The sequence below is a fragment of the Mirounga leonina genome, unplaced genomic scaffold, assembly GCF_011800145.1.
Source record: "Mirounga leonina isolate KUSES-001 unplaced genomic scaffold, KU_Mleo_1.0 Mir_94, whole genome shotgun sequence".
Lineage (NCBI taxonomy): Eukaryota > Metazoa > Chordata > Mammalia > Carnivora > Phocidae > Mirounga > Mirounga leonina.
In genome coordinates, this window is record NW_023270855.1 from 43,146,626 (window position 1) to 43,173,679 (window position 27,054).

Here is a 27,054-nt window from a genome sequence, read left to right on the forward strand (position 1 = left end):
GGCTGAGCACCCCTTTTCCATACCTGAGCCCCCACACGCTCCCACGCCGAGCTCTGCACCACAATCTGGCCCTCAGACCCCAGCGCCAGATGGGACACAGGTCCGGGTAACGTGGCCCCCGGGGGCTGTAGTGCTGCCACAAATTGGCCACGGCGTATGGTGTGGATGATCACAGTTCCATCCTGAAGGAAGGCGGCTTAGGGTTCTTCTGGGCCCGGGTCTCTAATCTCCAGGGACATTGCCTAGCTAACTTGGCCTGCCCTGGGCACAGGCACCCCCACATACCTCAGATCCAGATACAGCCATGTCGAGTTCAGTGCTGATGGCCACACAGCTCACTGCAGCCTCATGCCCATATAGCACCTGCACGGGCTTTGATGCCAGTCCCACCGAGAAACCACCCTGTGGGGAGCCAGGGCTGGCTCAGGACTGGGGACACCTCACTACCCTGGCCCCTGAGAAGGCTGAGGCTCAGGAGAGTGATGGCCTTGTCCAGTGCCAGAGCGCTGGAGGGTGGTGGAGCCCCAGCCTTGCTCACAGTGGCAGAGAGAAGGGGTGGATGGGCTGCAGGCATGGACTATGGGGGCCCCACGGGGCTGCCCACCCAGCACACCTCCTGCAGGAGCCGCCACACCATGCACGTGGTGTCCCGGGAGCCCGAGATGAGGTAGATGCCACAGGTGTCCAGTGCCAGGCAGGTCACTACATCTGCACGGGGAGGGGAGGGTGCAAGCGGAACACAGCGGTCACCCCCTCCCTGGCCCGCTACCCCGACCCGCGCCACCCCAGCTCCCAGGCTGCACATACCAAGGTGGCGGTTGAGCTGTTTCAGCAGCTTGCCCCGCGGTAGTGCGGTCACTCGCAGGCTGCCATCCCAATGGCCACCACTGAACAGCAGCTTTCCGTCAGGGGCCACTGCCAGGGCCTGTCCACTCACGCCACGGTCCGGCACCCACGGGCCACTCAGCAGTCGTTGCATCCTGACCCGGATGGGCGGGGGGGGGACAGGTGAGGCCAGGCCAACAAAGAAGACCCGGGCCCTCAGAGGCCTTGGCCAGACCCTGCCTCTGGCCCACACCCTGACTGGGTGGGGCCACAACTCGGGGGTGCAGGGTATTTAGAGCCCACCCCTGCCCACCTCCCTCCGTCCTACTTGGGGTTGCCCATGGTGGCGTCTTTGCTGAAGCTGAAGTAGTTGTTTATGTTCCGGTCGTAGGGCAGCCAGCTGTGGATGCCCAGCAGCCCACTGGCACTCACGGTCACCTGTGGGCCAGAGAGGGCAGGGGTGGGTGTGGGGCGGAAGTCCGAGCAGGGGCGGAGCTGAGCCGGGCGCTGCGCGGGGCACTTACCAACAGGTCTGAGGAGCCCTGGATGGTGAAGGAGTGGGACTGCCGGTGGGGGACCAGGGCCAGCACCAAGGGCACGCCATCACTGATGACCTGCAGAGCAGAGCTCAGCCGGGGACCGCACTCCCCTGCCTACCACCTGGGGCACCGTTCTTTCCTCTCCTCCCAGCCCCCAGTGCTCACAGACTAGGGGTCACAGAGGCAGAGGTCTCTCTGCGACACGGTCAGGAGAGCTCAGCGCGCCTTCAGGAGGGCATCCCCGAAAGTGAGGGAGTGAGAAGCTGGGATGGACAAGGCCACTCTCTCAGCCTCAAGCTTGGTCTTGACCTTGGGCCTCCCACCCTCTGACTTCATGTCCCCCCAGCCTGCTGGCAGGACAGGAGGGGTCACTAAAAACGTCAGGCCTGAGGGGCCCTCTCAGGGGAACAGGAACATGAGGGAAATTATCCAAGGCCACATTGCCTTCCTTCCTTAGGGTCTCCCTAAGGTTTTCAGAGATGGTTAGCGGGGTCAACAACTTGTCCTGGCCTCAGCGAAGAAGGTACCCCACCCCCACTCCCGTTACCTCTTTTTCAAAGATGTCTAACATCAGTGACCTTGATTTAGGTCTCCCATCTGCCCCAAGAGGTTGGTAAGGACAGTGAAGTTAAGCCCATTTCACAGAGCAGGAAGATGAAGCCCTGCCTCCACTCACCTCCGCAAAGAAGGCCTTGAGCTGGTCCAGGTGCTGGAAGATGCTAGGTGAGTTAGTGTCCAGACGCACAAGGCGTTGGGCTGCTTCCTCGGCGGAGAGCCGAGGTGGATGTGGCTCCTGTGGACAAGCGGCTGGTCAGCACCACAGCCTGGGCATCCCTGACCCATGATCCTCTGAGCTGACCTTACCTTCAGCAGCTGACAGGGGGTCTGCCCAAAATTACTGATAATGCCCTCCAGAGCCTTCCGTTCCCGCTCGTCCACCACGTGGTCCAGGTCCACAGCCCCTGGGCAAGGCAGGCAGAGCGGTCAGGACTTGCCCCGTGCCCTCTGCACTCTGCCCTCCTTTGCGGTGGCCCAGCCCCCACGGGAGTCCAGGGCACTGCCCACCTTCATAGGTGCAATAATAGAAGACGTTGAGTGCCTCCTCCGCGGCCGGTCCCCGCTGCTTGTAGCCAAAGATGAGGTCAATCCACTCGTGCAGGTGGGCAGACACATACTCGGACTCCTGGGGATGGGGAGGTGCCAGTCAGTCCAGGGACGGCCGACCCCCCCCCCCCCCCCCGCCGCCCCCAACCCTGCCCCTCAACCCTGGCTGTCCGCCTGTCTGTGTTCAGCTCCTCACCAGAGCCTGGCGGTGCTGCTGGATGAAGTCCTCGGGGGAGCTGGCCCACGGCGGCAGCACCACGTTGTCCACCTTCTCGTTGGTCAGCTGGAGGCAGCCCAGGTCGAAGCCTGGCCCGGAGGACGGGGTGAGTGGTCTCGCTGTAGCTTCACCCACATCCCTGGCCAGGCCCGGCCTGTGCGCTCTGCCCCAGGGGCCCCCCCAGCCCCACTCCAGCTCCTACCGTTCTGGTTCTCCAGGAAGTCGGGGAAGTAGAAGAACTCCGGGATGAGCTCCTTCACATCGGCAGGGCTCTCCAGGCGGGCCTGCCAGGCTGCCGCCACGGAGTGGAACTGCCGGTCGGAGCAGTCAAAGCTGGGGGAGGGGCACAGGCCGCAGTGAGGGGGGCGGGGAACGGGGATGAGGAAGGAGAGCTGCAGCTGGGGGCTAGAAGGGGGCTGGAAGAGAGCCGAAGGGTCCGGGACGCCCAGACGACCTTGCCTCTTCCCCTCATTCGCAGCAACGCACCCTCAGCCCTGCCATCTGCCAGCCCCCCCCCGCCCCCGCCCGGGGCCGCACCGGCCACTCTGCAGCTGGACGTGCAGGGAGGTGAAGGGTTCCACGCGGATGAGGTAGTGCATCACGCCTGCTGCGTTGGAATAGTGGGTGCCGTAGTGGAACTTGTCGATGGTGCCCGCTGGGTCCTCGAAGCTCTCGTACCTGGAGCCACAGTTGGAGGGGAGTCAGCAGAAGCCCTGCCCTCGCCCATCCCAACCCCCAAGCCCGGCCTCGCCCACACGCTCACTTCTCCCTCACGAGCTGGGCATGCTTGGGGTTCACCACACCGATGGGCTTGGACAGGTCCCGGAAGACGGCCGGGTTGCTGAGGTCCAAAGTTGGGGACACGTAGTCCTGCAGGACCCAGGGGAACTGGCCGCCCACCCAGGGAAGGAGCTGCATGAGGGTCCTGATGGCCTACCTGCCCAGCCTGCCCTGCCCTCACCCTCAGGAAGATGGGCAGAGCCCGCGGGGTGGGGGGCGCCGCACCACTTGGAGGGACCACGGGGAAGCAGGCCAGAACAGGATTCTCTTCAGGGGGAAAGGGAGTAGGGCTGGGGGTGGGGGGGTGCAGGCGGGTAGGGGCAGGGAACAGAGAGGCCAGGTGTCAGGCAGCACCCACCCGGGCCAGGCTTAGTACTTGGTCCACCGTCAGCACCCACACTGGGCTGAACCAGGGCCCGCAGAGCAGAGGGGCAGGGGTGGAGGTAAGCAGTGGACCCTCACCACAGGGTACTGAGACAGGTCGTTGTAGGTCCGCCCCGCAATGGTGTTGAGCTGCATCAAGTACTCGAAGTTGGAGATCTCACGCTGGACCCATTTCTGGGGGGCAGGGGCAGGCAAGAGGTGAGTCAGCTGGGCTGCCCAGCACTCCTGCCAACCACAGGGCCCTGGCCTTGCCCGCCCCCCACCCTCGAGGTCTCTCACCTGGGTGAGGCCGGAGGCACGCAGCATCTCCTGGGGGGAGCGGCTGCTTAGGTAGCCTTGGCTCGGGGGTCGGAGGCGCAGGAGCAACGAGTAAGCCTGGTTCCGCACCTGGGTGTGGGGTGGGATGGGGCAGGGCTGGGGCCTGGGGGCCTGGTAAGGAGACGAGGCTACGGTCCCGCCCACCTTGGACGGGAAGTTGAGGAAGTAGTTGGCCTGATCAATGAAGAACAGCTCGAGTGCTGAGCGGCGCAGGTTGAAGCGGCGCAGGTGGACCTCGCGCAGCTGGGCGAGTGGGCGCCGGAAGTCGTGGCCGATGCCTGTGCCGACGGACATTGGGTGCAGCAGTCACTCACCCCGGCCCCACCAGACCCCAGCCATGCCCTGCCGTCCTTCTAGGCAGCCCGAAGAGGACGCACCCTCCTCCGTTTCCACGCGCTCGGCACTGCCATCGTAGAAGTACACGTGCTGGGTGGTGATCTCCAGCAGCCCCGGGATCACAGCCACCACCGTGACGAGCTGGCACTCCGCAGAAAGCACCAGCTTCTCATGCTGCTCGTCCAGTTCCACCGCCTGCATCCTGGGGGCCGGCACCCACTTCAGGCTCAAGGCTCTGGGACCCCCTTCCGGATAAGCCCAAGGACCACACTCTCCAAGCACATCAAGTCGCAGGGTACAGACTCTCGTGCTTCGCAGAGGAGAGGGAGGAACTGCCCAGGCTCCAGTGCCCACGGACCCCCGGTCCCCAGCCCCAAACCTGGGCCTCCGAATGTCTTGCCAGGACACCAACTCCTACCCCTGGCTTCCCCTGTTCAGCCCCTGCCCACTCCCTTGGGCCCCCATGCTTGGTCTAGTTTGTGTTTCTCAGTCCTGCCCTGGGGTGCCTCGTCGTGAAAGAGCCACGGCCGATTCTGCTGGACAGCTCTCCCCCCGCCACCCACCCGACTCTGTACAGTCCCTTCAGGGTGTTCAGCCCTGTAACCGAAGAGGAAGTGGCTCAGGAATCAGTCCCACAGGAGGCATGCGCGCATCAGAGTAGAGCCCTGCTCCCCACTCCTGGTCCGCGCTCTTGCAGCGCCACTCACGCTTTCTCCAGCGCAGCCAGCTCCTCTTCGCCCAGCTGGTCTTCCTGCAGCTCCTCTGGTAGGGTACTGACTTTGGCTTCCTTGGTCACTGCCAGAGGCAGCGAGGCCTCCTCCGTAGGGGTCAGGGGGGCCTCACCTGCAGTGGGCCCCGGGGTGCTCAGCCAGAGCTGGGCAGGGCAGGGCTAGGGGGCTGGGCAGATCCCGCTCCGGACACCCTCTCTCACCCAGGTTGTCGCGCAGGGCGCTCGCTTCCAGGTGAGGGTTGAAGTGATGGTTGGGCACTAGCTTCAGACGCATGCGCGAGTATGTCTCGGCACTGGACAGCTTCCAGCGTGGAACAGGTGGGTCCCTGCGGATACGTCCGGGACGGTGGGCACGGGTGCGCACGGGAGTCTGCAGAAGTCCGCATTCCTCCCCGGCCTCGCCCCAAACCCTGTCTGGTGGTCCAGGTCCCTCCAGCCCTCCCAGGCCCCGCCCCCACCGGCCTCCGCCCGAGCCCCGCCCACCTCAGGGCCCAGGCCCCACAGGGGCTGGAGAGCTGACGCCACAGCGCCCCCCAGTGCAGCAGGGCGGTGGAGTGCTGCGCCGCCTGCTGCTTCAGGGCCGCCGCGTAGCGCAGCCCTTCCAGGCGCCCCCGCCTCTGCGCAGGTTCCAGCACCAGGTCCTGCGGGGGTGAGGGAATGGGTCAGTCCCGCAGGTGGCTGGGCGCAGGGGTGGGGCGGCTCCGCCCCCTGGCCCCGGGCTGCACACCTGGAAGGCCCGCCGGCTGTGTGCCCGCTCCCGCTGGCGCCGCTGTCCGCTACTCATGAGCGTGTCGTAGCAGGCATTCCAGAAGCCCGACATGAGGTCGTGGCTCTTCGCGTAGGTGTCCATCTCGAACTGCGACATGGTGGGCTGCACCTGGAGGATTGGGCAGGGAGAGGAGCTCAGCGCTGGATGCGGGCCCCGGGGCCCCCATTTCTCCTCCCGCGCCCGCACCTCCAGGCACCTGCTTGTCGATGAAGTGGCGCCATTCAGGTGTGGCACAGAAGGCCTGGAAGTCCTCGAAGAAGGTGGGGCTGCCGTTGGTGGGCGGCAGGGAAGGCAGTCCCCACTGGAGTCCCAGCGGCCCATAGGCACGGTCGAGCAGGGTGCGCACCAGGGGCACCAGCCACGAGCAGCGTTCCGCGGCTACAGCGGCTGCATTTGGGGGCTCCCTGTCCTCGGTGGTGGTTTTTGATGGGGAGGTGTTCAGCGCACGCGCCAGCGCCGCCTCCAGCTTGGAGAGCACATAGCAGGCCTCCTCCCGTCGCATGGGCACTGCGGTCTGCAGCAGCGAGTGCAGCTTCACGTAGGCCTGGGCGTGCAGCTGGGGGCGGGAGGGGGCGTGGGTGGCGTCCAGCCACTCCCCAGACTCCCCACGCCTGCCCCTGCTGGACCCCAACCCACCCCGGGCTCACCTGTGGGTCCTCCAGCAGGATGTAGCCGAGCACGAGGCGCAGGCCAATCTGGGCCATCTCACGGAGATCCGCGGTGCCGTTGGCCAGGTGTGGCCAGGCTCCCAGACGGTCAAGCAGACTGCACACCCCTTCAAAGAGCTGCAGCGCCACATAACCCAGGCAGCCATCATCAGAGGAGGCCAGCAGCCCATGGGGAAGGAGCAAGGTAAGGTTTAGTCTGGGGGCCAGGTGGGGTTTGCACACACAGACACCATTCTGATGCACCCACGAGTGCGCCCGTGCACTCGTCCACCTCCCGGACCGGACGCCCGCGGGCTCACGGGGGCACGCGGACTCCTGCGGCTCATGGGCCTCGGAGCTACCGCACCTTCTCACTCCACAGGTCCTGGTTACCGTGGCCCTCCGCACACAGGAAGTCCTGCAGCAGGCGCAGAAGCCAGAGCGCCTGCTGGGTGAGGCTGGCCAGGACCCCGACGGGGGCCTCTTTGATGTCGGTCAGGGCTGACTCCAGCATCATCTCCAGGAGGCTGGGGATGGATGAGGGACTCGGGGGTCTGTCCGACTGCCTTCTTCACCCTTAGGCTTCCCGGAGGCCCCTCGCCCTCCCAAGTGGCCTCCTCACCTGCGCTTGATGCAGTCCGGTGGGCGCACAAGTGTGGCTGAGGCCCCCAGCTGGGTGAGCACCGAGAAGACCTGGCCGCGCTCCCGCCAGGCGGCCTCATCGCTGCCTTCCACACCGCGCCATGTTACCGAGAACAGCACGTTGGTGAGCAGGTTGCACAGTTCCTCCTCAGAGGTTTGCTGTGGGCACAGGTGGGGGTGGGGGCGGGGGAGGGAGAGAGGGAATTGCAGACTCTCCCGCTATCCCCGCTGAGCATCCCTTGCCGACCGCTACCGGGTGTCCCTACCAGGAGGGACAGCATTCAGCCAACAGACAGCCTGGGGCCTGGAAGAATGGTGTAGGGCCTTAGCCACCGCCTGAATTCCAGGGAGGATCCTGGGGTTCCTCAGGGGTTCACAAAATTACCCCACAGTTCTCACAGGCCCCAAAAAACTGTCCTGGAATTCTCTGGAAGAATGCCACAGTATAAGCAAAAACCCATCCCCAAACCCGGAAACACAAGGCAGAGCCCTTAGAGCGACGCTGCCCATGGGCCCTGTAAAGTCTCTGCCCCACAGGCTCTCTTGAGGACTCCCCAGAGCCTGGCTGGCGCCCCCACTCTGGCTTGGCATCATTTGTCCTGTTCCAGGACCCCACCGGGAACACAACTGCAGATGAGAGCTCCAAGGGGGCGGCACCGGGGCCGACCGGCGGCTACAGCCCCGACGTCAGGGAGGACCCCACCTTTGGAAAGCTTATACCGCCCGCCCGGTGTCCCAGAGCGGGCCCGCCTCACCTGAGGGTTGCTGGTATTTGAGGTATCGTCCCCACTGATGGCAGGCTCTGGGAGGCTGCCGTCCTCCAGCACGTTGGAGAGACTGGAGCTGTGGCGGCCGTGGGCCACAGGGAAGGGCCGGGGCCCATCCAGCGGGGAAGGGGTGCTGGGCTGGCTGGCCGGAGTAAGAGTCCCACTGCTGTTGCCGCCGCCGGCCATGTTACACGAACCCACGCTGGCCCGTTCCAGGCCCAGGTCAAAGGGTGTACAAAACGGGGAGAGAGCGTGGTAAAAGGCATCAGGGTCGGGGCTGGGGGTCTCCGAGGGCAGGAAGACGTCCGAAGTCTCAGGCGACTCGGGGGGTGGCTGGCCTAAGGCTGGCTCTGGGGAAGTGGGTGGCTCTGGGGAGAAGGGCAGGGGACTGCCGGCTGGGGCCGCCTCCAGGACGTACAGCCGGGTCAGCACGTCCTGCCAGCCAGCCTGTCGCGCCAGCAGCCGCACTATGTCTGGCTGTCCGTAGATGAGGTGAAAGAGCTGCCGGGCCAGGGCACAGCAGGTGAGGGATGTGTCCGGCGGTCTGCCCCCGGACTCCCACCCTAGGGCCTCTGCAGGGGAGGCCTCCTCACGGGCAGGTAGAGCGAAGCCCCCACGGTAGAAGCCCCCACCTCCCCTCCGCAAGCTGTCACCCCCCCCATACTCACCTGGCGACAAATGTCCAGGCGGACGCTGAGGTCAGCCTGGAGGGACAGCTGCACCACGGCCAACAGATCTGAGAGATTCAGGCAATCTGGGAGGATGGGCAGAGAGGCCCTGAGGGACTGACCGCAGGAGGGGGACCTCGCTTCCCCGCTGGCCCAGCCTGGGCCCCTGTGCCAACGCCCTCCCTCTATCCACCTGCCCTGTTTCCTGGCCCCGTCTCACCCGGGTGGAAGGGTGGTACCTGCCCCCAGGAATAGCCTGTAGAGGCCCTGGCAGAGCTGGGGGGAAGCAGCCCCCTCCGGCAGGCAGGCGATGAGCCCCTGCAGGCTATACTCTCGCAGCCGGAGGTGCTGACGGCTCCGCTCAGGTAGGCGCTCGTTCTGCTGCAGTTTGCGCAGGATCTAGGGGGTCGGGGGGGGGGGGGGGCAAAGGGGGTTTTGCCTCGGGGGGGGGGGGGGGGGGGGGGGGGGGGGGGGGCCATGGGGGGTTTGTCATCGTGGGGGAAGGAGTGACTGGAGGGGGGAAGGCACCACGCAGGACTGTAGCTCCAAGAGGGGCTCGCTCCACCTCCCTGGCCCTTGGGCAGGGGCCACGGCAACTGGGACGCCGGGGCAGGCTGGGTGTACCTTGCAGACTCGGTCGGGCACCTGGGGCAGTGCCCTGGGCCGCACCAGCAGAGCCAGCAGCACCTCAAGGCTCCCCTGCTCCACCAGGAAGACGGCCAGAGACTCCTGCGCCGGTGAGCCCTGCAGCAGCGCCAGCAGCAGGTCCAGCACACCCGCCACCTGGGGGATCCAAAGGCTCCTCTGGGCCGGCTGCTCCCCTCGACAGGGTCCACACCCCACCCCTCACCCAGGCCCCTCCCTCACCAGCCTCCAGCCTACCTGGCCATCATCAGCTGCCGCCGCCAGAAAGCTAAGCACCACCTGCATGTCCTCGGTGGCCGAGCTCCGAGCCAGGAACTCCCGCACCAGGCCGAGCAGTGAAGTCTGCACTGTGCGCACATCGTCGGCCGCTAGGGGGTGCTCCCGCGGAGGGCTGGGCCGGTCCCCAAGGCGCAGCCGCCCAGGGCCAGGAGGACGCAGGGGAATGGAGGGGAGAGAGCAGGGAGAGCGGGCAGGTGAGCCGGGGGACCGAACCCCATCCGCAAGGCCAGAGGCAGCTGTGTCAGCCCCACGGCCCGTCTGCCCCCACCGGCCTCACCTGTAATGGGTGCGCAGCGCATCCAGGATGAACTGAACCCCGTACTTCTTCCGCAGCTTCTGTCTGTGCTCCCGGACTATGCTAGACATGTACTGGATGTGGCCTGAATGGGCATCATAAGAGGACTCAGGGCCAGGTCCCTGCCAGATCCCCCCAGGGCAGATATGGCCCCTCAGATGGCCCAGAGCGGGGTTCTAACTTCTCAGAACCTCTACCCCCTCCCCGCCCGGTGGCGTCCCCCCATCCAAGTCCCCACACCTACCAAGGCGCACGGCGAAGTCACTGGGGCTCCAGAGGTGGAAGCTGAAGAGCACATGCTGGTACAGCAGGTACAGGAGGGGCCCGCTGCCCTCGGCTGCTACCTGCTCCATCAACAGCTGGGCAGACATGAGCACGTTCATGTCCATGGCCCAGCTGGGGACCTGGAGTGGAAGGAGCCAGGGTGAGGGGGCAGGCCCTGGCTGGGTGCCACTGAGCCTCCCAGCACCCACCCTGCCCTGCACAGGCGGACGGACACGAGCATCCTGCCGGCTCAAAGCCCTCTTGCGGCCCCCCACTGCCTCTGAGGTGCAAGCTCCCAGCCTGTCGGGCGGGTCCCCTGCCCCAGTGGGGGCTGGGACGGCAGCCAAACCCTGCCAAGCCTGGCAAGGCCCCGCTCAGATGCCACCCCCTCTCCCAGGAGGCTCTCCCCGACAACATCAGGTTCCCCTCCTTAGCCCCCTGACGCAGTCCCCTCGGCCAGACAGGGCAAGGCCCCCGCCGCCTGCCCCACCTTGCGCAGGAGGGCTCCGATGATGGCCGGCCCCTGGCACTGCACCAGGCTCTCCTGGTTCCCCGCATGGCCCTGCAGGAAGTTCCGCAGCATCAGCAGGAAGGCAGCCACGGCGTTCCTCTCCATGCGCACCTCTACTGGCCACCACAAAGGGGACAGATGTGCGTCAAGGGCCTGCCAGTGTCACAGGCCCAGGCCCTCCAGCCTCCTTATCGTGCCAAGATTCCCTCGCCGCCCTAAGCCAGGTGCCGGGGCCACTTTACCTGAGGACTTGCCCAGTGGGAGAAGCAGGCCCTGGGTATTGTGGCCAGAGGTCAGCTCGGGCCCCACGAGGTCATGTGTCTCAGCTGGACCTGCCTCGGCCTCTTGGGGCTGTGAGGCCACTCGCTCCAGCAGGGGCAGCAGGGCAGCCATGCCTCCCACACAAGTCAGCACATCCTAGGGGAAGGGCTGGCTGTGGGAGGGCAGCTCCCGGCCATTCCTGCCCCACTCCGCCCCGGTTGACCGTCCAGTCTGGGAAGCTGGGTCCAGGGGAGTCTGGATCTCTTGAGCGGGCCTCCCCAGTGACCTCGCAGGGCCCGGGGCGGCTCCCCAGGCTGCCCCGCACACGTGTGTGCCCACGCTCCCGATCGCACATGCACCTTCACATCCCAGGTCTCCACCCTGTGGCCCGTCAGGCGGCCATCCAGCCCGTGGCCGGGGGACAGGTCCAGGCAGATGTTGTTCCTGCAAGCCTGGGGGCAGGGGGTGCGCAGGCAGCCAGAATCAGTTAGAAGAGGAGGTGGCACACGGAGTGTGGGGGGCAGGGGAAGGTAGCAGCACCGAGCCCACTGCCCCACACCCAATACCTGAGGTGAGTAATGGAGGAGCAGCTTGGTGCTAAGCTCGTGCAGCTCACCCTCGGGCTTGAAGGGTGCCATCTCCTTGGGCCCTGTGGGGTGGGCAGGGGGCTTTTAGACCTGGCTGGGCCTCTGGCCAAACCCCACCCAGAGCCTGCCTCTTCTCTGCCTGATCAGAGGACATACACCCCCAGGGATGCCTTCTCCCTCTTGGACCCCTAGTTTCTAGCCCCGGGCCCTTTAGGAGCCCCCACCCCCCAGGTCTGGGCTGGGGCCGGGGCAGGGCCCAGTGGGTGGTGCTGCATACCCAAGGTGAACAAGGCTCGCAGGGCCGCCGCGGGCAGCGCTTCGTGGAAGATGGCCACGGCCCCCAGCTCACCCTCCAGGGACGTGGGGCTGCCCCACCGGGTGTCCTGTGTGCCTGCAAGGGTGGAGCTGATGCTGCCCTCCTGCAGGGGGGCCACCAGCCCGGACCCCCAGCCAAGCCCTGCGGTGGCCGGGACCGACTGCGAGCGGGAAAGGGAGGGGTGAGTGGGAGCCAGGGCAGCGGGGACTGGTGGCGTAGGCAGCCCCGTGGTGGTGGTCGTTGTGCGGTGCCCAGCAGAGCCGATGCAGCAGGAGGAGAAAGGCTGCGGGGCCAGGGTTGGGGAAGTGGTCAGATCACAACAAAGTCCGGGGCTCCACCTGCAGCCAGTTCCTCACAGGGACCCCCACGGCCGCACAGACCCCAGAGGCTAAAGTCTGAGGCCTACGTTGGGGGAGGGGACACTCCAAGCCTCACCCTGTCCAAGATGCCCCAGCTACCCCAGGCCTCCCCAAACCCTGCCTGGCACACCTCACTGAGGGAGGGGCAGCGAAGGGGTGCCGTCTTGACCAGCTGGCCGTCTTTGTAGACATGGACCAGGTTTTGGCTGAAGGGCCGGCGCCCAGGCACATGGACAATGGCCACGCAGTGCTAGAATAGGAAGCCGCGACATCAGGCTGGGGGCTGGCACTTGGTGCCTCCTCCAGCCCCCTGGGCCCCACGAGGAGAGAGGCTCACCCAGGCGGAGTCGGCAAAGGACACTTCCGGCAAGCTCATGGTCAAGTACTCCTTCCGGGTGCACACGGCCACCACCAGCGTCCCAGCTGCCGTGAAGAAGGCCTCGAACCCTGAGCCGTTGCTGGCGAAGAAGCTGGGGGCAGGCCAAGCCAGTCACGTCGGCTGCTTTCCCCGCTCAGCCCTAGCACGGGGCCCTGCTCCCTGGCAGTCACCCACCTGTACAGCTGCTTCCGCTGGAGGGGCCGGGAGGGGGCCGGGCCGGGGGCCGCGGCCGCGGGGTGCAGACAGAGCCAGGCGTGGAAGGTGAAGCCGGGTCCCGGCCAGCGCTGCACGGGGGGTACCATGATCCCCGCCATGCTGGGCGTGAGGTCAAAGTAGTGTAGGGCTCGCGCGGGGCCCTGGCGCCGGGCCATGCCCGACAACGCACGGACGACGGCCCCAGCGTGTCTGGCCTTCCGGGCCTCCGCCCCGGCGCACCCCGACTCCAGCGCCGGTGGGGGGCGCAGCAGGCAGCGCAGCTCCGAGGGCCTCAGGGACACTCGGCCCAAGGCTTGCAGCAGCGCCAACAGCTGCTCCTGGCAGTGGGTCCCCAAGGCGCCCCCCGCACTGAGTGTGCGCAGCAGGTGGCCCACCAGCCCCGCCTGCACGCACGTGCGCCGGCTGGCCGGGCAGCTGTCACACAGCCGCCGGAGGCGCTGGGCGAGGAAGAGGCGCAGCTCCGCCGTGGGCAGCGCCGGGAGCCACTGCGCCAGCAGCAGCACGGGCTGCTCGTTGACGACCGGTGGCGGTGGACATCTGCCGTGGTCGTCCTCCACAGCCTGCGGGTGGAGAGAACGTGGCGGCTCCCGGGCAGCTAGCAGGGGACGGGCCGCGCCGCCGACCGCGGGACCGCCGCGTCTCGGTGGAACAGCAACGCGAGCTATCCCATCCCGCTCGCGCAGGTCGCGGCTCGGGCGCAGGAAAGTCCGAGGCGCGAGCACACACGCCACCGTTTACGACGGGCCTCCGGCGCCGTTAACGCCCTGAGCCTTGGCTTTGGGTCCGGGTTGGCCTCAACCCCGACTGCATGTTCCCAGGATGATCTGGGGGTCTGGTTCCCATGCCCCGGATCTTCAGCCCAGGGACATCTGTGGTCGGACATCCCGGGGCCACGGGTCACAGTACGTACTGCCCACAGCCAACAGAGCCCCCAAGGTGGGGAGCTCACCCTCCGTGGTAACCCTGAGTCAGTCCTGACCACCCCTGGGACCCCGAGCCTACGCCCCGGCCCTCACCATGTTGAGGAGCTCCTGCAGCAGCCGGTGGGTGGGGGGGCCGTGGCTCTGCAGAACCTCATGCAGGTGAGGGTAGCCGATGCGCTCCTTAAACACCTCCTGTGCAGGGTTGCGTGGGGAAGAAGGGAGCACGTACGTGGGCCCCGGGGCAAACCCACACCCCATGGAAACTCTGGAGGAAGGAGCATCTTTCCAGGTTCCCCCACCTGGCTCTGCCCCTGGGTCGCAGTGCTAGCGAGGGCAAGGGGCCGCGGATGGAAGCGCGGCTAAGGGTCCCCCCTCGGAAGGCTATAGATGGCGGCTGGCCCACAAGTAGTATCCTCCCCAGTCCAGCCCCGACCCAGGAGATCCAGCTGCCAACACTGAGCTGTGCCCCACAGGGCAAGATGCCCGCCTCCTCAGCTCCCTCACTCTAACAGCCACCAACCAGACCAGTTCTGGGGACACGCGGGCAGTTTGACCCCTACCCCACACCCCTACGGTAGCCAGACTGCAGTGTCCTCACCTTGGCCGAGGGGGAGCCACTCATGATGCAGGTCAGCACTCGGACCACATGCACTGCAATGGCATCTGTGTCCTGGTCTAGTACCTTGGGGTGGGAAGGGGCAGTCAGAAGCAGTAGGTGCCGGCACGTTACAGCCCGCAGCCCCTGCTCCTGCCGTAGGGCCAGGAGCAGGTGTCCCGAGGCGCGTAGCCAAGCTGGCTGGAAGCCTTGGGAGTGGGGTGCTAGGCCTTCTACTCCTTGCCCAAACTACTGTGACCCTCACCCTGACCCTAGGGCCTTCTCGGGGTAGCTTGGCCAGACCCACTGTGACAAAGAGGCCAGGGAAGAAACCAAGACCGGGAAGGGCCTCCCCAGGATGGATCAACAGGGTACCCTCTCGCCGTATCCCCTTTGTCCCCCACTGCCTGGTAGGCCTACAGGCCTCAGTCCCCACCCATCCCCACCCAAGCGAGACACACATGTGCAGGCAAGTGCTCCATCACCCATGATGATTGACAGGGGGTCAGGAAATTTAGGGACAATCACAGGAGGTTAGAACCGGAAGAACCTTCGAGACCTTTGAGTCCTACCCTCCCCCTTACCCCTAGATCCAGGCGGGGACACTGAGGCTCACCCTGGCTGAACCTGACAGCTGGAAACATGCTGCTCATTGGCATGTTGCTCACTTGGCTTTGGGTCTGGGTTGGCCTCAACTCCAGAGGTTTGAGGAGGGGTCAGGAGGGCTTAGAGAATTTGTCCACAGCTGCCAGACTGCTAGGCTGTATTTTGGCTCCATGGGGCCTGACTCCCCAAATGACCTCGCACAACCTGCTTCCCCTCCCCAGGCCTCAGTTTCCTACTTGTAAAAACCAGGGGTCTCAGCTGCCTTGACTGCTTTGTAGAATAACAGATATGCAGGCTCCCAGAAAACAGGCAAGAGTAATAGCCACAGGGGGCTGCCTCACGAAGACAAAGCCGGGGGGCATCTAGGGGTTGGGGCCCAGGTGTTAAGCCCCCAGAGAGAGGGTTCTCCATGCAGAGCCCCTGACAGCTTACTGCCTCTTCAGCTCCCATGCAGGGTGAGGCAGAGAGCCCATCACAAGGGGATGAGGGATTCCCAGCGACCTGCTTAAGGCCGCTACAAGGATCCATGGGAAGAAGCGGGCCCATGTGGGGGAACCTCCTTTTCTGTGAGTGACGACAGCCATGTCCCTTAGTATCTGGGCTTCCGTTTCCCCTTCTGGGAATGGGGGGTAGGTGGTTGAGTTTCGAAGGTTCCTTCCAGCTTGGCAAAGCCAAACCCTAGCTCCCAGTACTACTACTAGGTAGGGTACGGATCACTCCCACCCATTCCCTAGGATAAGCGTCTGGAAGGTGGGTGAAACAGCCTGGGGGACCCAGCCCCATCACTAGGCCACAGCAGGCCTTACACATATCTGCTCGTTCTCCCTGCATAGGCAGGAAGGGCTCAAAGAGGGAGCCGCAGGGGGTGGGTGCCCAAGGAGGTGAGTGCCTGAGCAGGTCGGCCCCAAGGTGGTACCTTCTGGACATCGGGCTCGGTCAGTAACCGGGTAGCCAGGTCACTGTCCCCCTCAGGGGGCGCCCGGGCCTGCAGGTACAGCTGTGGGGAAGGGGGAGGGCACAAGGTGGAGGAGGCAGAGGATAGAGAAGAGGAGGAAGATGGGAGGGCGGTTAGAGCAGGACCGGGGCAGCGTCCAGGATTCTGCCCCCAAGGGAAGGCTATGTGTGCCCTGAGACCCAGGCAGAGAGCCCCACTAGGCACTAAGGAAGGCAGGGATCCGAGAGCTGCCCATGCCCTGCTCAGAACAGAGCCAGGGGGTGGGGGGCAGGGGGCAGGTAAGTGGGCAGGAGTAGGTACTGTATCTAAAACAGCGGGGCCCTCCTCCTGCCCCTGGACTTGGGGCTGGGGAAAGAGGGACGAGGGGCCAGGGCAGCTCCTGTCCTTCTGCGTGGGGTGCGTAGGTCTTTCCTCCTATGGGGTGCGGAGCCATCCCGAGCCTTAGGCCGCCCCGCTCGCCACAAACCCCCAGCCCGGTCCAGCCCAGGCTTGCTCAGCAGCAGTGTAGCCCCCACAAGTGGTTCCCCAGCCTCGGGGTCTCAGGCCGTCCACCCACAGCCGGGCCCTGCCCACCTTGCTGTTCTGGATGAGGCGAGTAAGGTGTTCAAAGCAATTGTTGCTGAGGAAGGTGGCCTGCAGCACCGGCCGGTCCTCACACGCCAGCATCCTGGGGATGGCGTCTGGGGAGGGGTCTCGGGTCAGCCCCGCTCCACCCCGTCAGCGACCTCGCCGCTCAGCCTCACACCTTCTTCCTACGCTGCCCAGTCGTGCCTTCCATCATCGCTCAGACCTTCCCCTGCTGGAGCCACCTCCCCAAGAGCCTGGGAGCCCATACCCACCGAGCATGCTGACCCGTAGGGTGACAAGGGCCTCTTCGGGGCCTGGGCTTGGGCCCGCCGGCCAGTCGGCATTAAGGATGTGGAAGTAGCCCTCAAGCAGGGTGCGGAGCTCTGGCCCACGAGGGGGCGCGCGGCTGGCATGCAGGACATGTACGGCCCCCACGAGTGCCTCCAGCGTCAGCGGCACTAGGCGGGGGTCCTGGGCCGGCCCGTGGTCCCAGCCCCGTACCACACCCAACAGGCCCTGCACAGAGCCAGCGCTCACGGCCATCTGCCCGTTCTCCTGCAGGTGTGGGCAGAGATGGCAGTGGTCAAGGGGCTCGACCAGCAGAGACCCCAAGGCGGCCACCCTCTGGTCCACAGGCTCCTCCTGGCTTACCTTCCCTCCTGCAAGGACAGCACCAAAGAGGTGGACGAGACACAGCAACAGCATGGGAGGTAGGCCATCAGCTTCCTGCAGGCTCTCTGGACAGGGTGGGTGGGCAGGACAGGAGGACGTCACCAAGCTTGCAAGGAACTACCCAAGAGGGAGGAGCCCTGGGGTGGGCAGGAGAGGGCTGGGATGTCCCGTGTGAGGGAAAAGACCCAGTTCTGTCCTTGGGGTTCTAAAATGTCATGGCTCTCTGCTAGGGGGGTCTAGGGAAGACACGGCCCTTCTCTGGGGAGCTTGAAGAGGATGTGGTCCTGCCCTGAGAGCCTAGCCAGTCCCCCAGATCCTTAATCTCCAAAGTGGGGACCCCAGGGTAAGCACACACACACCCCACCCCACTTCCCCATGGCAACCCAGGGTTTAGCTTCTCAGATACAAATCTGGTCCCGCTACCCTGTGACGGTTGGAGCTTCCTGTGACCTGCTCTGGGGACCTTGCTGTATCTTCCATACAGATGCCCCTCACCCCCACCCATGCCCCCGCTGGGGACTTCTAGGGGCTTTCACGGTCTCCTATGTGGGAGGCCCACCTGGCCCTGCTCCAGTAAAGCTGGACAGGATGCCAGGCCACAGAGTGAAACTCAGAGAGCAGAAGGGACCAGCCCTGGGTCACATGAGTGGTGTGTATGGTGGGGGATGGGGGGCAAGAGCAGGGCTCACTAGATTCAGGTGGGATGGGGTGGGCCAGCTCCTTGGGAACAGGGCATTTGAGCTAAAGCCTGAGAGTGCAGGTGGCCTGGGAAGGGAGAAGAAACAGTAGGGAAAGACATGGAATAGCTACTTGCATTTCGGGACGGAAAGGACAGGGTGCAGAGGACAAGTGGGGCTGGAGAGGGAGGCTGTGGAAGGAGCAGGATCTGCTCCTGAGAAGCCAGGCCACCAGCGAGGGACTGAGGGCAACAGGAACAAAATCCAGTCCGTTCTGAGAAGAGCACTCAGGTTGTGGAAGAATGGAGGCAGGAGCTCCCTGGGGGGAGGGGGGAGGGGGTGTCTCCCCTCTCGGAGCTGTTGCCTCTGCTCCACACCCCAGGCCTGCAGCAACATAGGGCACCCCAGAGACACTCAGACACCTTCTCTGCTGACAGGCCACCACCTCACCAAGCCTGGCCTGCCCCCCAGTCCAGGGCCATCTTGCCCCGTCCCATCTAATGTCCTGGCCAGCTTCCCTCTGATGAGAGGAAAAGAGGGTACCCGAGAGAAGAGGGTCCCCAGGGGCCAGAGATGTCCTGGGGTTCAGCTCCTCCAGGACTGTGGGAGCAAGAAGCGGAGATGGTGTAGACGTTGTCTAAAGGAAGGGTGGCGCCTACAGGCCTAAAGGGATTGGACCAGGGAGTTTGAAGATGGTCCAGATCAGAGTGAGATCCAAGTGGCTTTTCGGACCCAGGAGGTGGGAGGGAGGAGGGAAAGAAATTGCTCTCCCCCACCATATGGGAGGCCTTCACTCCAGCCCCGAAAAGAAATTACTCATTTCGCCCAGACCTGCCCTTTCTCTCCTCTCTGCCCCTAAACTCCCTCGCCTCTGGAAGCCCCCTTGGCTTCCCGTGGTGCTCCCAGCCCTGCTGGCAGACACCACAAAGGGTGTCCCATCCCTCCGGCCTCCAGGATGGGGAACTGCAGGAAGGGGTTCAGGTTTGGGGGTGGGGCCAGGTGGGGCCTAAGGGGCAGGGGCGGGGCCTGACCTCGGAAGAAGGCGCTGAATTCACAGGGCAAAGCAGCTGGCGGGAACTTGTATTTGCTCTTCTCCTTGGAACTGATGACTTCCCTGGGGGTGGGGGTAGGGAATGGGTAGGGAATGGGCAGGGGCCCCGGGTGAGGCCAAGCACTCCACCCCTCCCACCTACCCCTGGGCCCCCTCCACCCTCCACCCCCCTCCCATCCTCTCCCCAGCCTCCTCCGGGCCCTCCTCCGTGGTGGGCCGGCTCTCACCCACTGTGCTGGCGCCTCCAGGTCTGGTAGGGGTCAAAGAGGCCCTCGCAGAGGAGCAGGGCGTGCAGGGCCACGTTTTCCAGCAGCAGCCCACGGCCCTCCTGCGATGCTGGGGCTCCTTTCAGCTGCAGGCATGGGGAGAGGGCGGACGGTCAGCTGGGCCCCGGCTACCTCCTACCACCGCCCCCCCAGGCTAGAGCCCACCTCACCTCTGCCGTCAACCGGGTCAGCAAGGCCAGCACCCGGGGCGCCAACACCGGGCCCCAGCCCGCCTCTATGTTCTCCAGGTTCCTGGGAGGGGATGGGGAGAGAGGTCCCAGGAATACACCCGCCCCGCCTCCAGCCCGCAGTCCGGAGCTGCCCACCCGCCTTGGAGAGGGCGACGGGGACCCACCTGCAGAGAATGATGAAGAGCTTGAGCAGCAGCAAGGCTTGCTCCAGGTCCCCCTCGTCCAGCTGCTCGGCCAGGACATGCAGCGCGTCCAGCGGCAGCAGCGGTACCTCCGCGCCTGCCTCCTCCGGCCTGCAGGGAGGGGCGTCGCTAGGGCACTGAGGACCCTCGGTCTCCCTGCCCTGTCCCCGCCCTCCAGGTACACCCAGCCTCACCTGCGTGGCTCCAGAAATGACAGTGAGATGCTTTTCTCGAAGGCACCCACAAAGGCCTTCAGCCACTGCTGCAGGTAGCCCAGGTCCTTCTGCAGGGGGAGGAAGCGGGGGGCAGACCCGGTGCCGTGGACAGGGATCGGAGGCAGGGCAGTGCGGGTGGACAGAGTGAGGGATGCGTAGGGCAGGCGGGAGGACAGGAAGTTTGAAGGTCGGCGTCAGAGGGCTGCCCTGCATATTGACCACTCTCCCAAGGCCCCCTGTTTGCTTCTCCCAGCTCCCACCTCCCTAACCCCTGGGGACTCGGGCAAGCCTGACACGGCCAGGGGAGGGGCTTAAGTGTGCACACTCCGGGATGTGACTATGGGCCACACTGGCGCTGGGGCTGAAGGTCTTCCACCCACCAGCCACCCCTGATCCAAAGCCTTGGGCTGGCCTCGGCCTTGCACCTTCTCCCAGCTCAGCAGCCACCACCTCCAGGAGACCTTCCCTGACTGTCGATCCCATGCTGCATGCGCACCATGGACCAGGCGGACCCATGCACACGCACAGGCAGAATGCCCTACTTCACCCTGGGAACCTAATGCCCACCCTGGCTGGTTACCTGGACCCCAGGCCCCAAAGCTGGTTCCATGGGCAAGAGGGGCAGCGGCTGAGCCCGAGTCTGGGCGTCCGCCGCCAGGGAAACTGGTGTGAACGGGAAACGTCCCCTCCCGCCCCGCCGGGGGCAGGAAGCGCAGAGTCACGGTGGGGGAGGGGGGCCGCTTCCTCCCGGCAGACCGCAGGGATGTGGGGGGGCCCCGCCGGGGCACCCAGGGCCCTGCAGAAGCTGTGAGGGACCGGGCCCAGCACCGGGGGCGGGGCAAGGAGTGCAGAGGGGCGGGGTCACACTGCCCTGGGTGTGGCCTGCCCTTTTCCTGGCATGAGGTCTGGACTTGGGAGTCTAGAGACAGGTTCCGATCCCTGCTGCTATTGGGACCTTCATTCAAGGCACCCACAGCTACCTGACCTGGGTCCAACACCTCAGGCCTAGGGAATGAAGTGGATATGGAAGACTCAGTCATACCTTTGCCCTGCCCCCCTCCCCTCTGTCCTGGCCTCCCTGCCAGGCCCTACTGGTCTCTACTCCAGGGACACAGCTGAGTAAGTCCTAGCCTTGCCCCAGTCTCCTCTCGCCTCTAAGCCCCTCCCAGACACAGAGTGGGTGGTGGCCTGGAGCTCCTCCTCCCACCCCGCCCTCCTTTCCTAGGTGCTGGCCTCATCTGCTGCTCCCCATGAACCAGTTGAGGCCAGAAGGCACATTTCTTTCCCAGGGGCAGGGGGTAGGGCAGGGCCCAGACTGGAGAAGGCTGAAGGGGCAACGGACACATCATAGGTGCTGCGTCCCTGCAGCCACTGACCTCAACTCAAGGACTTCCAGAACTACCTTGAGTGGATGGCTCATTTCTGCTGCCTGTAGGCTCCTGACCACAGGGTAGGGACTGAATGGGCCCCAGGGAAGGAAGGGGTCAGACCCCAGCAGACCGGGCCAGGTCCACAAGAAACCAAGGCAGAGCAGCCCTCACCCTGTGGTTGGGCACCTTCCTTGTGCATTTGTCACAGATCTGAGGCCTAGGCAACTGAGGGAGGGGCTGGGGCCACCGAGGTGCAGGCCCATGCTGCCGCGGGGACTTTCTGTCCTCAGTTAGTTACCTCTGGTGCTCTCTCCGCCCTCTGGCCCTGGCCGCTTCCCTGCTCACCTACCTCTGTCCACGGCCCTCCTCAAGGACCCCAAAGTGCCCCACCCTGAAACACCAGAGCAGGCCAGGGCTCCTAGACCATTTCTTGGGAACATTTCCCATTGCATATGGGGAAAAGGGGGGCTCCAGAGAGGATGCCTCATCCACTACAACCCCTTCAGCTACTCCTCTGAGGACGCTGAAGGCCAGACCTTTGTTTTAGGCCTGGGCCACTCATGGTTGCTGGCCAGCCAGTCCGAGCTGACCATGTAGCCCCTGCCTCGGTGATCCCACAGATCCTGGTCTACCTTCAAAACTGGCCCACACCATCCCCCCGCTCTTCTACCCCCAAACCACCCCCAGTCAAGCCACAGACATCTCTCACCTAAAATGTGGGTCCCTTTTGCCCACTGCCGTTCTGCTGAGCACCTGAAAGCCCAAATTTGACCACGTCCCCCCACCCTGGCCTGAGGATAAGGGCTCAACTGAGCCTGGCATTCCAGGCCCCCAGTCCAATCACAGCTGCTTCTCCAGCGTCTCCACCCCTCTCCATCTGAGTCACATCCTCCGGTCCCGGCCTCTGTCCACCCTATGCCCCACTGCCGTCTGTGACTTGGGCTTTTAGTACCTAAGCAGGAGCCTGCCGGCCTCTTCATGACCATCACCTGGATTGACCCTCCCAGAACCAGGGTGGGCCCCTCACACTCTGCACACCCTGGCTTTCTGTCCCTAGAACCACACCCACGGCCTGTCCAGCAGGTCCAGGCTGGGCTGGATTCAGGGCTGTGGCAGTCAAGGTAGACTTCCCGGCTCTGGGAGAGCATGAGGGGTCTCTAAAGCATAGTACTAGGGAGGGATAGGGGTATCTGCCTGTCCCGCCTCTGACCTGGGCCCCACGGCTTCCGGCTGCAGTGCTGGGGGGTATGGGAGTCCCTGCAGGGGTCGGGACAGTGGTGGCAGTGCTGAATGCCAAGGGGTCTAGAGCTGGGAGAGGCGGCTGTGGTGCCTGGGCTTCCCACACTCCTCGCCTAGCTCCTCCCCCCTTTCCCAGCTCCAAGCAGGAATGTTGGGCAGGGCCAGTCCAGTCCCTAACTTGAAGGGGCCAGGGCCCCATGACGGCAGGTCAGGAGCAGCCGCGCTCCTCCCCAGGCCCTGGGGCTCAGGTGTAAGTGGTGCCAAGGCCATGTGGGCCAGGGAGCAAGCTGTGGGGAGGGGGAGGTCAGTGACCCCAGGAGGAGGGAACACTCATGATCACGTCTGCAGGGGCCCCCAGTTTATGCCCGACCAGCCTTGAGGGCACTCAGTACTGGGGGTGGGGAGCTCCCAAGGGCTACTTAGGCCCAAACAGTCCCTGGGTGGGCATGGAACTGCCACTTCGGCAGGAGGTACCCCAGGGGGGCTGAGGGCAGGCGGCTGTGGCATGGATGGGTGGGTGGGGGTGCTGTCTGTCGGGGGACAGGGACGACTGAGCTGCTGGACATCGTGCTGCCCCTCTACCTGCTTGCCCTGCCCCAGGCCTGACACCAGCCCTGGCTTGCCCCGAGGGGACACCCAGACCTTGCTTCAAACCCCGACCCCACCCCGTCACCTCCTCTCGCCAGTTCATAATGGTGCAATACACAGAAATGCCTCAACCACCACCTGGCATCCCGTGCGCCTCCAGTCACCCACCCCAGCACAAGCTCTAGGTCAGGTCTCCAGCCTCCCCTCATGTCTCAGCCCTCCTTCCCCTCCGGATGGCCCAGCCGAAGGGCACTCCTCGCTGTCCCCACACCCACAGGTCTGCAAACGCTTTGCCCTCCATGCTTCCTCTGCCTGAATGCTCCCCAGAGCCGGCACCTTTTGGAGACCCAGCCCTGTCTGGTACTTCAGAGGAAAGGGCTGCCAAGTCCAATCAGTGGTTGAGGGCCCGGGTTCCGGAGTCCAGCCCTGGTTCTCAGACTCAGTAGCTTGTTACTTACCATTAATCTCTCTGTGCTTCAGCTGCCCCTTGAAATCCATCCCTCCACACCTGCTTCACAGGTAAAGCTCCTCCAAACCACACCCCGCCCCCCAGCATGAGAGAAGGTGAGTGGGAGCTCCCTCCCCAAATCCAAGGGCTCTGCTTTCCCAAGCCCCTGGCATCCTAGGGCGACACTAACGTTCTCTGCACCACTTCCATGAGTGACCAATGAGTAGCAGACCTTGGTTCACTGGCAGAGCTAAGGTCTCAGGGGCGGCTGCCCCAGGCAGGTGGAAAGGTGTGGGTGGTCCCCAGGTTAGAGCGAGGAGCAGGGTAAGGAGCTCCAAAGTGGGTGACCCCACCTGGTCAGAACTGCCTGGGTCGTAGCGAGCACCCCACTTCCAGGGCCAGGCAAGCAGAAATGGGACAGGGTGGGGCGGGGTCTCATCAGGATAACTTCTTTCAGGCCCGGGGGTCTCCCCACTCAGCGTCAGGAGGGGGATGGCAATGTCAAGCCAAAGGTGGCTTCTGGCTATACCAGGGTGCCTGGAGGTCAGACTTGGGAGGACCTCAGGTCAAAGAAGGAAGCAGGAAGATGGGGACTTTGCCAGAGGCAGGGGCAACTGAGTCACAGTGGTGCAAGCGCCCAGGTGGCTGGGCCAGTCTCTCCCCCTTACCTGGGGACGGGGTCTTGCAAGGGGTGGACCTTCTGGTCTCCATAATGCCCCCCAGGGCTTAACCTTCCCCTTGTCCTAGCACTATGGAAACCAAGAATTCCCTTCCAGGGTCCCCATAGTAACCGACCCTGTTTCCATGGGGACCCCACACTTCCACATCAGCTCCCCAGTTGCCATAACAACTCCAGGGATTACCAGCACCTCCCCCCCAAGCCTGGGCTCTGTGCTAGTCTCCCCATCACCTCAGTCCTGCCCCCTTCAGTTGCCTTGGTAATAAACGCAGGGAAGAGGAAACCCTGGTTGCTCCTCTGAGGTACAGGCACTAAGGAGGCTATTCTACCTCCCTTTTTCCCGTTTCAAGAGGGTAAACTGAGGCACGGGGAGGCATATGACCAGCTAAGGTCCCAGAGGGAGCAGAGGGCCTGACCAGGTTTCCATGAGGCAACAGAGCTCATCAGTCAGGGTGAGGGACCAGGGAGGGGTGGGCAGAGCAAGGTCAACTCCAGCTCTGACCTGACCTCCCTGGAACCCTGAGTCCTCGATGGCAGAACTGAAGAGTTCAGCCTGGGCTGCCCACCTGGAACCTGAATGTCTGTCCTGTCCTTACCTTTGTGGCCCTGAGTGCCCCCGGCGTCAGGTCCCCCAGCACTCCCTTTCACTGGGGGGCTGTTGAGCAACACTTCACTCCAGCCCAAAGAGGGGCTGCTCGTTTGCATGTTACTGTGCGTAACTTTTACATGCTGCCTAGCGGCCAGCCTGCTGGGTGCTGCTCCCAGTTCTCTTCTCCTTGCCCCGCTCCTAGCCCTCCCTGGGGAAGCCCCGCCCATCGCCCAGCCCCCCCCCCCCCACCTCCTGACAACTGACCTCTCCAGGTGCTTGCTCCTGGGCTTCCTATCCCCTCTGCCCACAAGGCCCGAACCCAGCCTCCTGTGGCGCGGCCGGTCCCTGCTGTGGGGCCTGCGTCCTGCATCCAGCCACTCAGCTGATACCCAAGGGGCCTCTCGAAATGTGGGGTGTGGGGAAACTGCCAAGCAGCAAGCACAGTGAGGGTGAAAATGGGGACCTGCCTGAGCTGAGGTCCAGCTTGGTCAGGGGGACAGGAGACAACAGACCCCTCAAACGGGAGAGAGAAGGCTCCACGCTAGAGGCAACTGTTTGTGCCATCCCAGGGTGCAGACCCACCAGAGGCCTCCTGCCCACAGGACTAGACCTTTCCTGGGCAATGGAACACAGGAGGAAGACCGGGTTGGAGCTCTGATGGACTCTACCCCAAACGTGTCCCATGACCTTGGTATGATCCTGCCTTGGTTTCCCCACCAGGGCCCCGAGGGGCTCAGACTAAGTGATGTCCAGGGGCAGTCTGGCCCTCCTTCCTCCCTCGGAGGCCACCTGCAGCCACCTTCCCCATTTGTGGCCCCCAGCTGAGCAGGGCCCACAGAGGGAGGGGGGCGGGCGGGTCTGAACCTGGGGTCTGTGAGGAGAAAGGAAGGGCAGAAAGGGGGTGCTCCCTTGGGCGGGCCTAGACCCACAACTGGGAAAACAGGTTTGCCAGCTGATGTCAGCTCTCTCAGCTGAGGGGAGGGGCACGGTTGTTGGGAGAAACTTCTGGCTGGGTGGCTGGCCAACTCAGGGGTCGCTTGACACCCTCTATCAGTTCAACCTCTTCCCTTATCTTCCTCCCTCCCCCAAGCACACCCACACAATAGGTCCCTAGCAGGGCTCAAAGTAGCATAGCCACCACTCCCTGGGAGCCCAGCATGGAGGGGTGGCGACCTGTTCCGGGAGCAGGAGCAGGACCAAGTGGGCAGGAAGGCAGTGCTGGGAGGTTGGCCGAGCTTCCGGTTCATACTCACATCCTGGATTTGTTTGCCAGGCCCTAGGCCGCCCCTTGACTGCCCAGGCCTCTGGGGCTCCAACCAGCCGGCCCGTGCCCCAGACCCACCCTGGTGAGGTGAGGAGCTGGATGGGGAGAGGGAACTCAGCCGAAATGAGTGCTAACCCCCTGCTGAGGGAATGGGGAGGGGGGCTGGCCACTTGCAGAGCTCAGCTGCAGAGGGCAGGAGGAGGCAACCATGCTCTGCTGGAGGTCCAGTCCTGGGAGACCGCAGTCCCCCAGGAGCACTGACGTTAACATCCCTTGGACTCATTACCTGGTTCGAGCCCCCCTTCACCTGGTCACAGGTGAAAAAATTGAGGACTGAGAATCTGCCCACAGCCATCTGGGCAATCAGAGGCATGAGGGCCAGGGACGGGTTTCCTTCTGAATCTTTTCCCTTCACAAGGACCAACCCTTGGAGATGTAGACAGAGAGGCCTGGGTGAGGGGACCCAGTGGGGCCAGGGAAGCAGGAGTTTTCTCTGGCCCGGACAAGCCAGACGGGCTACCCCTCTGCAGAGTCTAGGCCACCCTGAGGTCAGGGCTGTGCCGAATTTACAGATAGAGAAGTAGAGGCTCAGAGGTGTAAAGAGCTTGCCTTGGGTCACACCAAAGAGGGACTCTACACACGCTGCCTCCTACCAGGGGCCTGGATCTCTCACCACCGGAGTGGACTCAAGAAGCTGCAGTCCTTATGGCCTGGATTCCAGGTCCCTAGGGCCCCAGACCCAGCCTGCAGTCCTAGGAGACAGCCGGCCAGCCTCTTCACAGAGGGCCAGCTGATCTAGTCATGAACTTCCCCCCAGTGACGAGATCAGGGGCACACAATAGTCCATTGTGCCCAGGGTACACCTGAGCCAGGAGCATGATGCCAGGCAGGTGCAGGGAGGGAGGCCGAAGCTAGGTGAAGAGGAGGGGGGTGTTACCCTGGGACGCCTCCCTGCTGTGAAAGCAGAAGGAAAGTGGGAGCCTATGTGCGTGAGACACAGAGTTTGGGGGACATGAGGTTCTCAGCTCTGACAGGACACCTGGGTCAGAGTCACTCCCTTCACCTTCTGAGGCCACAGGAGGTAGTCTCTGAGACAGGACAGGGAGGTCAGGAGGAAAGGGCCTCCCTCCATCCCTTTC

At 64.4% G+C, this 27,054-nt stretch overlaps 2 protein-coding genes across 7 annotated transcripts in view; one reads left to right on the forward strand and one right to left on the reverse strand.

Moving 5' to 3' along the window:
- Positions 1–27,054, reverse strand: part of NBEAL2 (neurobeachin like 2) — a 29,286-nt gene that overhangs the window by 1,297 nt on the left and 935 nt on the right. The window contains exons 1-51 of one of the 4 annotated variants that reach the window (XM_034997266.1): positions 20,319–20,699; positions 19,718–19,806; positions 19,506–19,634; positions 19,321–19,402; positions 19,112–19,236; positions 18,865–18,947; positions 17,136–17,221; positions 16,757–17,039; positions 16,491–16,597; positions 15,879–15,959; positions 14,360–14,443; positions 13,855–13,953; positions 12,797–13,398; positions 12,581–12,713; positions 12,374–12,493; positions 11,846–12,167; positions 11,548–11,630; positions 11,341–11,433; positions 10,963–11,137; positions 10,700–10,833; positions 10,190–10,349; positions 9,928–10,030; positions 9,609–9,762; positions 9,351–9,509; positions 8,966–9,125; positions 8,727–8,812; positions 8,047–8,559; positions 7,272–7,450; positions 7,017–7,176; positions 6,650–6,787; positions 6,199–6,558; positions 5,961–6,110; positions 5,717–5,874; positions 5,435–5,559; positions 5,211–5,346; positions 4,545–4,705; positions 4,129–4,445; positions 3,928–4,023; positions 3,449–3,573; positions 3,223–3,363; positions 2,888–3,018; positions 2,665–2,774; positions 2,430–2,547; positions 2,229–2,326; positions 2,041–2,157; positions 1,350–1,439; positions 1,154–1,263; positions 808–980; positions 614–708; positions 286–402; positions 24–182 (exon numbers count right to left, since the gene is read on the reverse strand). In XM_034997266.1, the coding sequence (XP_034853157.1) occupies positions 24–182; positions 286–402; positions 614–708; positions 808–980; positions 1,154–1,263; positions 1,350–1,439; positions 2,041–2,157; positions 2,229–2,326; positions 2,430–2,547; positions 2,665–2,774; positions 2,888–3,018; positions 3,223–3,363; positions 3,449–3,573; positions 3,928–4,023; positions 4,129–4,445; positions 4,545–4,705; positions 5,211–5,346; positions 5,435–5,559; positions 5,717–5,874; positions 5,961–6,110; positions 6,199–6,558; positions 6,650–6,787; positions 7,017–7,176; positions 7,272–7,450; positions 8,047–8,559; positions 8,727–8,812; positions 8,966–9,125; positions 9,351–9,509; positions 9,609–9,762; positions 9,928–10,030; positions 10,190–10,349; positions 10,700–10,833; positions 10,963–11,137; positions 11,341–11,433; positions 11,548–11,630; positions 11,846–12,167; positions 12,374–12,493; positions 12,581–12,713; positions 12,797–13,398; positions 13,855–13,953; positions 14,360–14,443; positions 15,879–15,959; positions 16,491–16,597; positions 16,757–17,039; positions 17,136–17,221; positions 18,865–18,947; positions 19,112–19,236; positions 19,321–19,402; positions 19,506–19,634; positions 19,718–19,806; positions 20,319–20,348 (7,839 nt within the window). In that variant the 5' untranslated portion in view covers positions 20,349–20,699. Of the gene's footprint in view, positions 1–23; positions 183–285; positions 403–613; positions 709–807; positions 981–1,153; positions 1,264–1,349; positions 1,440–2,040; positions 2,158–2,228; positions 2,327–2,429; positions 2,548–2,664; positions 2,775–2,887; positions 3,019–3,222; positions 3,364–3,448; positions 3,574–3,927; positions 4,024–4,128; positions 4,446–4,544; positions 4,706–5,210; positions 5,347–5,434; positions 5,560–5,716; positions 5,875–5,960; positions 6,111–6,198; positions 6,559–6,649; positions 6,788–7,016; positions 7,177–7,271; positions 7,451–8,046; positions 8,560–8,726; positions 8,813–8,965; positions 9,126–9,350; positions 9,510–9,608; positions 9,763–9,927; positions 10,031–10,189; positions 10,350–10,699; positions 10,834–10,962; positions 11,138–11,340; positions 11,434–11,547; positions 11,631–11,845; positions 12,168–12,373; positions 12,494–12,580; positions 12,714–12,796; positions 13,399–13,854; positions 13,954–14,359; positions 14,444–15,878; positions 15,960–16,490; positions 16,598–16,756; positions 17,040–17,135; positions 17,222–18,864; positions 18,948–19,111; positions 19,237–19,320; positions 19,403–19,505; positions 19,635–19,717; positions 19,807–20,318; positions 20,700–27,054 lie in introns of those variants that run through there. The other 3 variants (XM_034997265.1, XM_034997269.1, XM_034997267.1) reach the window with 3 other exon arrangements.
- Positions 25,916–27,054, forward strand: part of CCDC12 (coiled-coil domain containing 12) — a 58,855-nt gene continuing 57,716 nt past the window's right edge. For all 3 annotated transcript variants that reach the window (XM_034997284.1, XM_034997287.1, XM_034997288.1), the window contains exon 1: positions 25,916–26,002. The gene's annotated coding sequence lies outside the window, so the exon portion shown is untranslated. The remainder of the gene's footprint in view (positions 26,003–27,054) is intronic.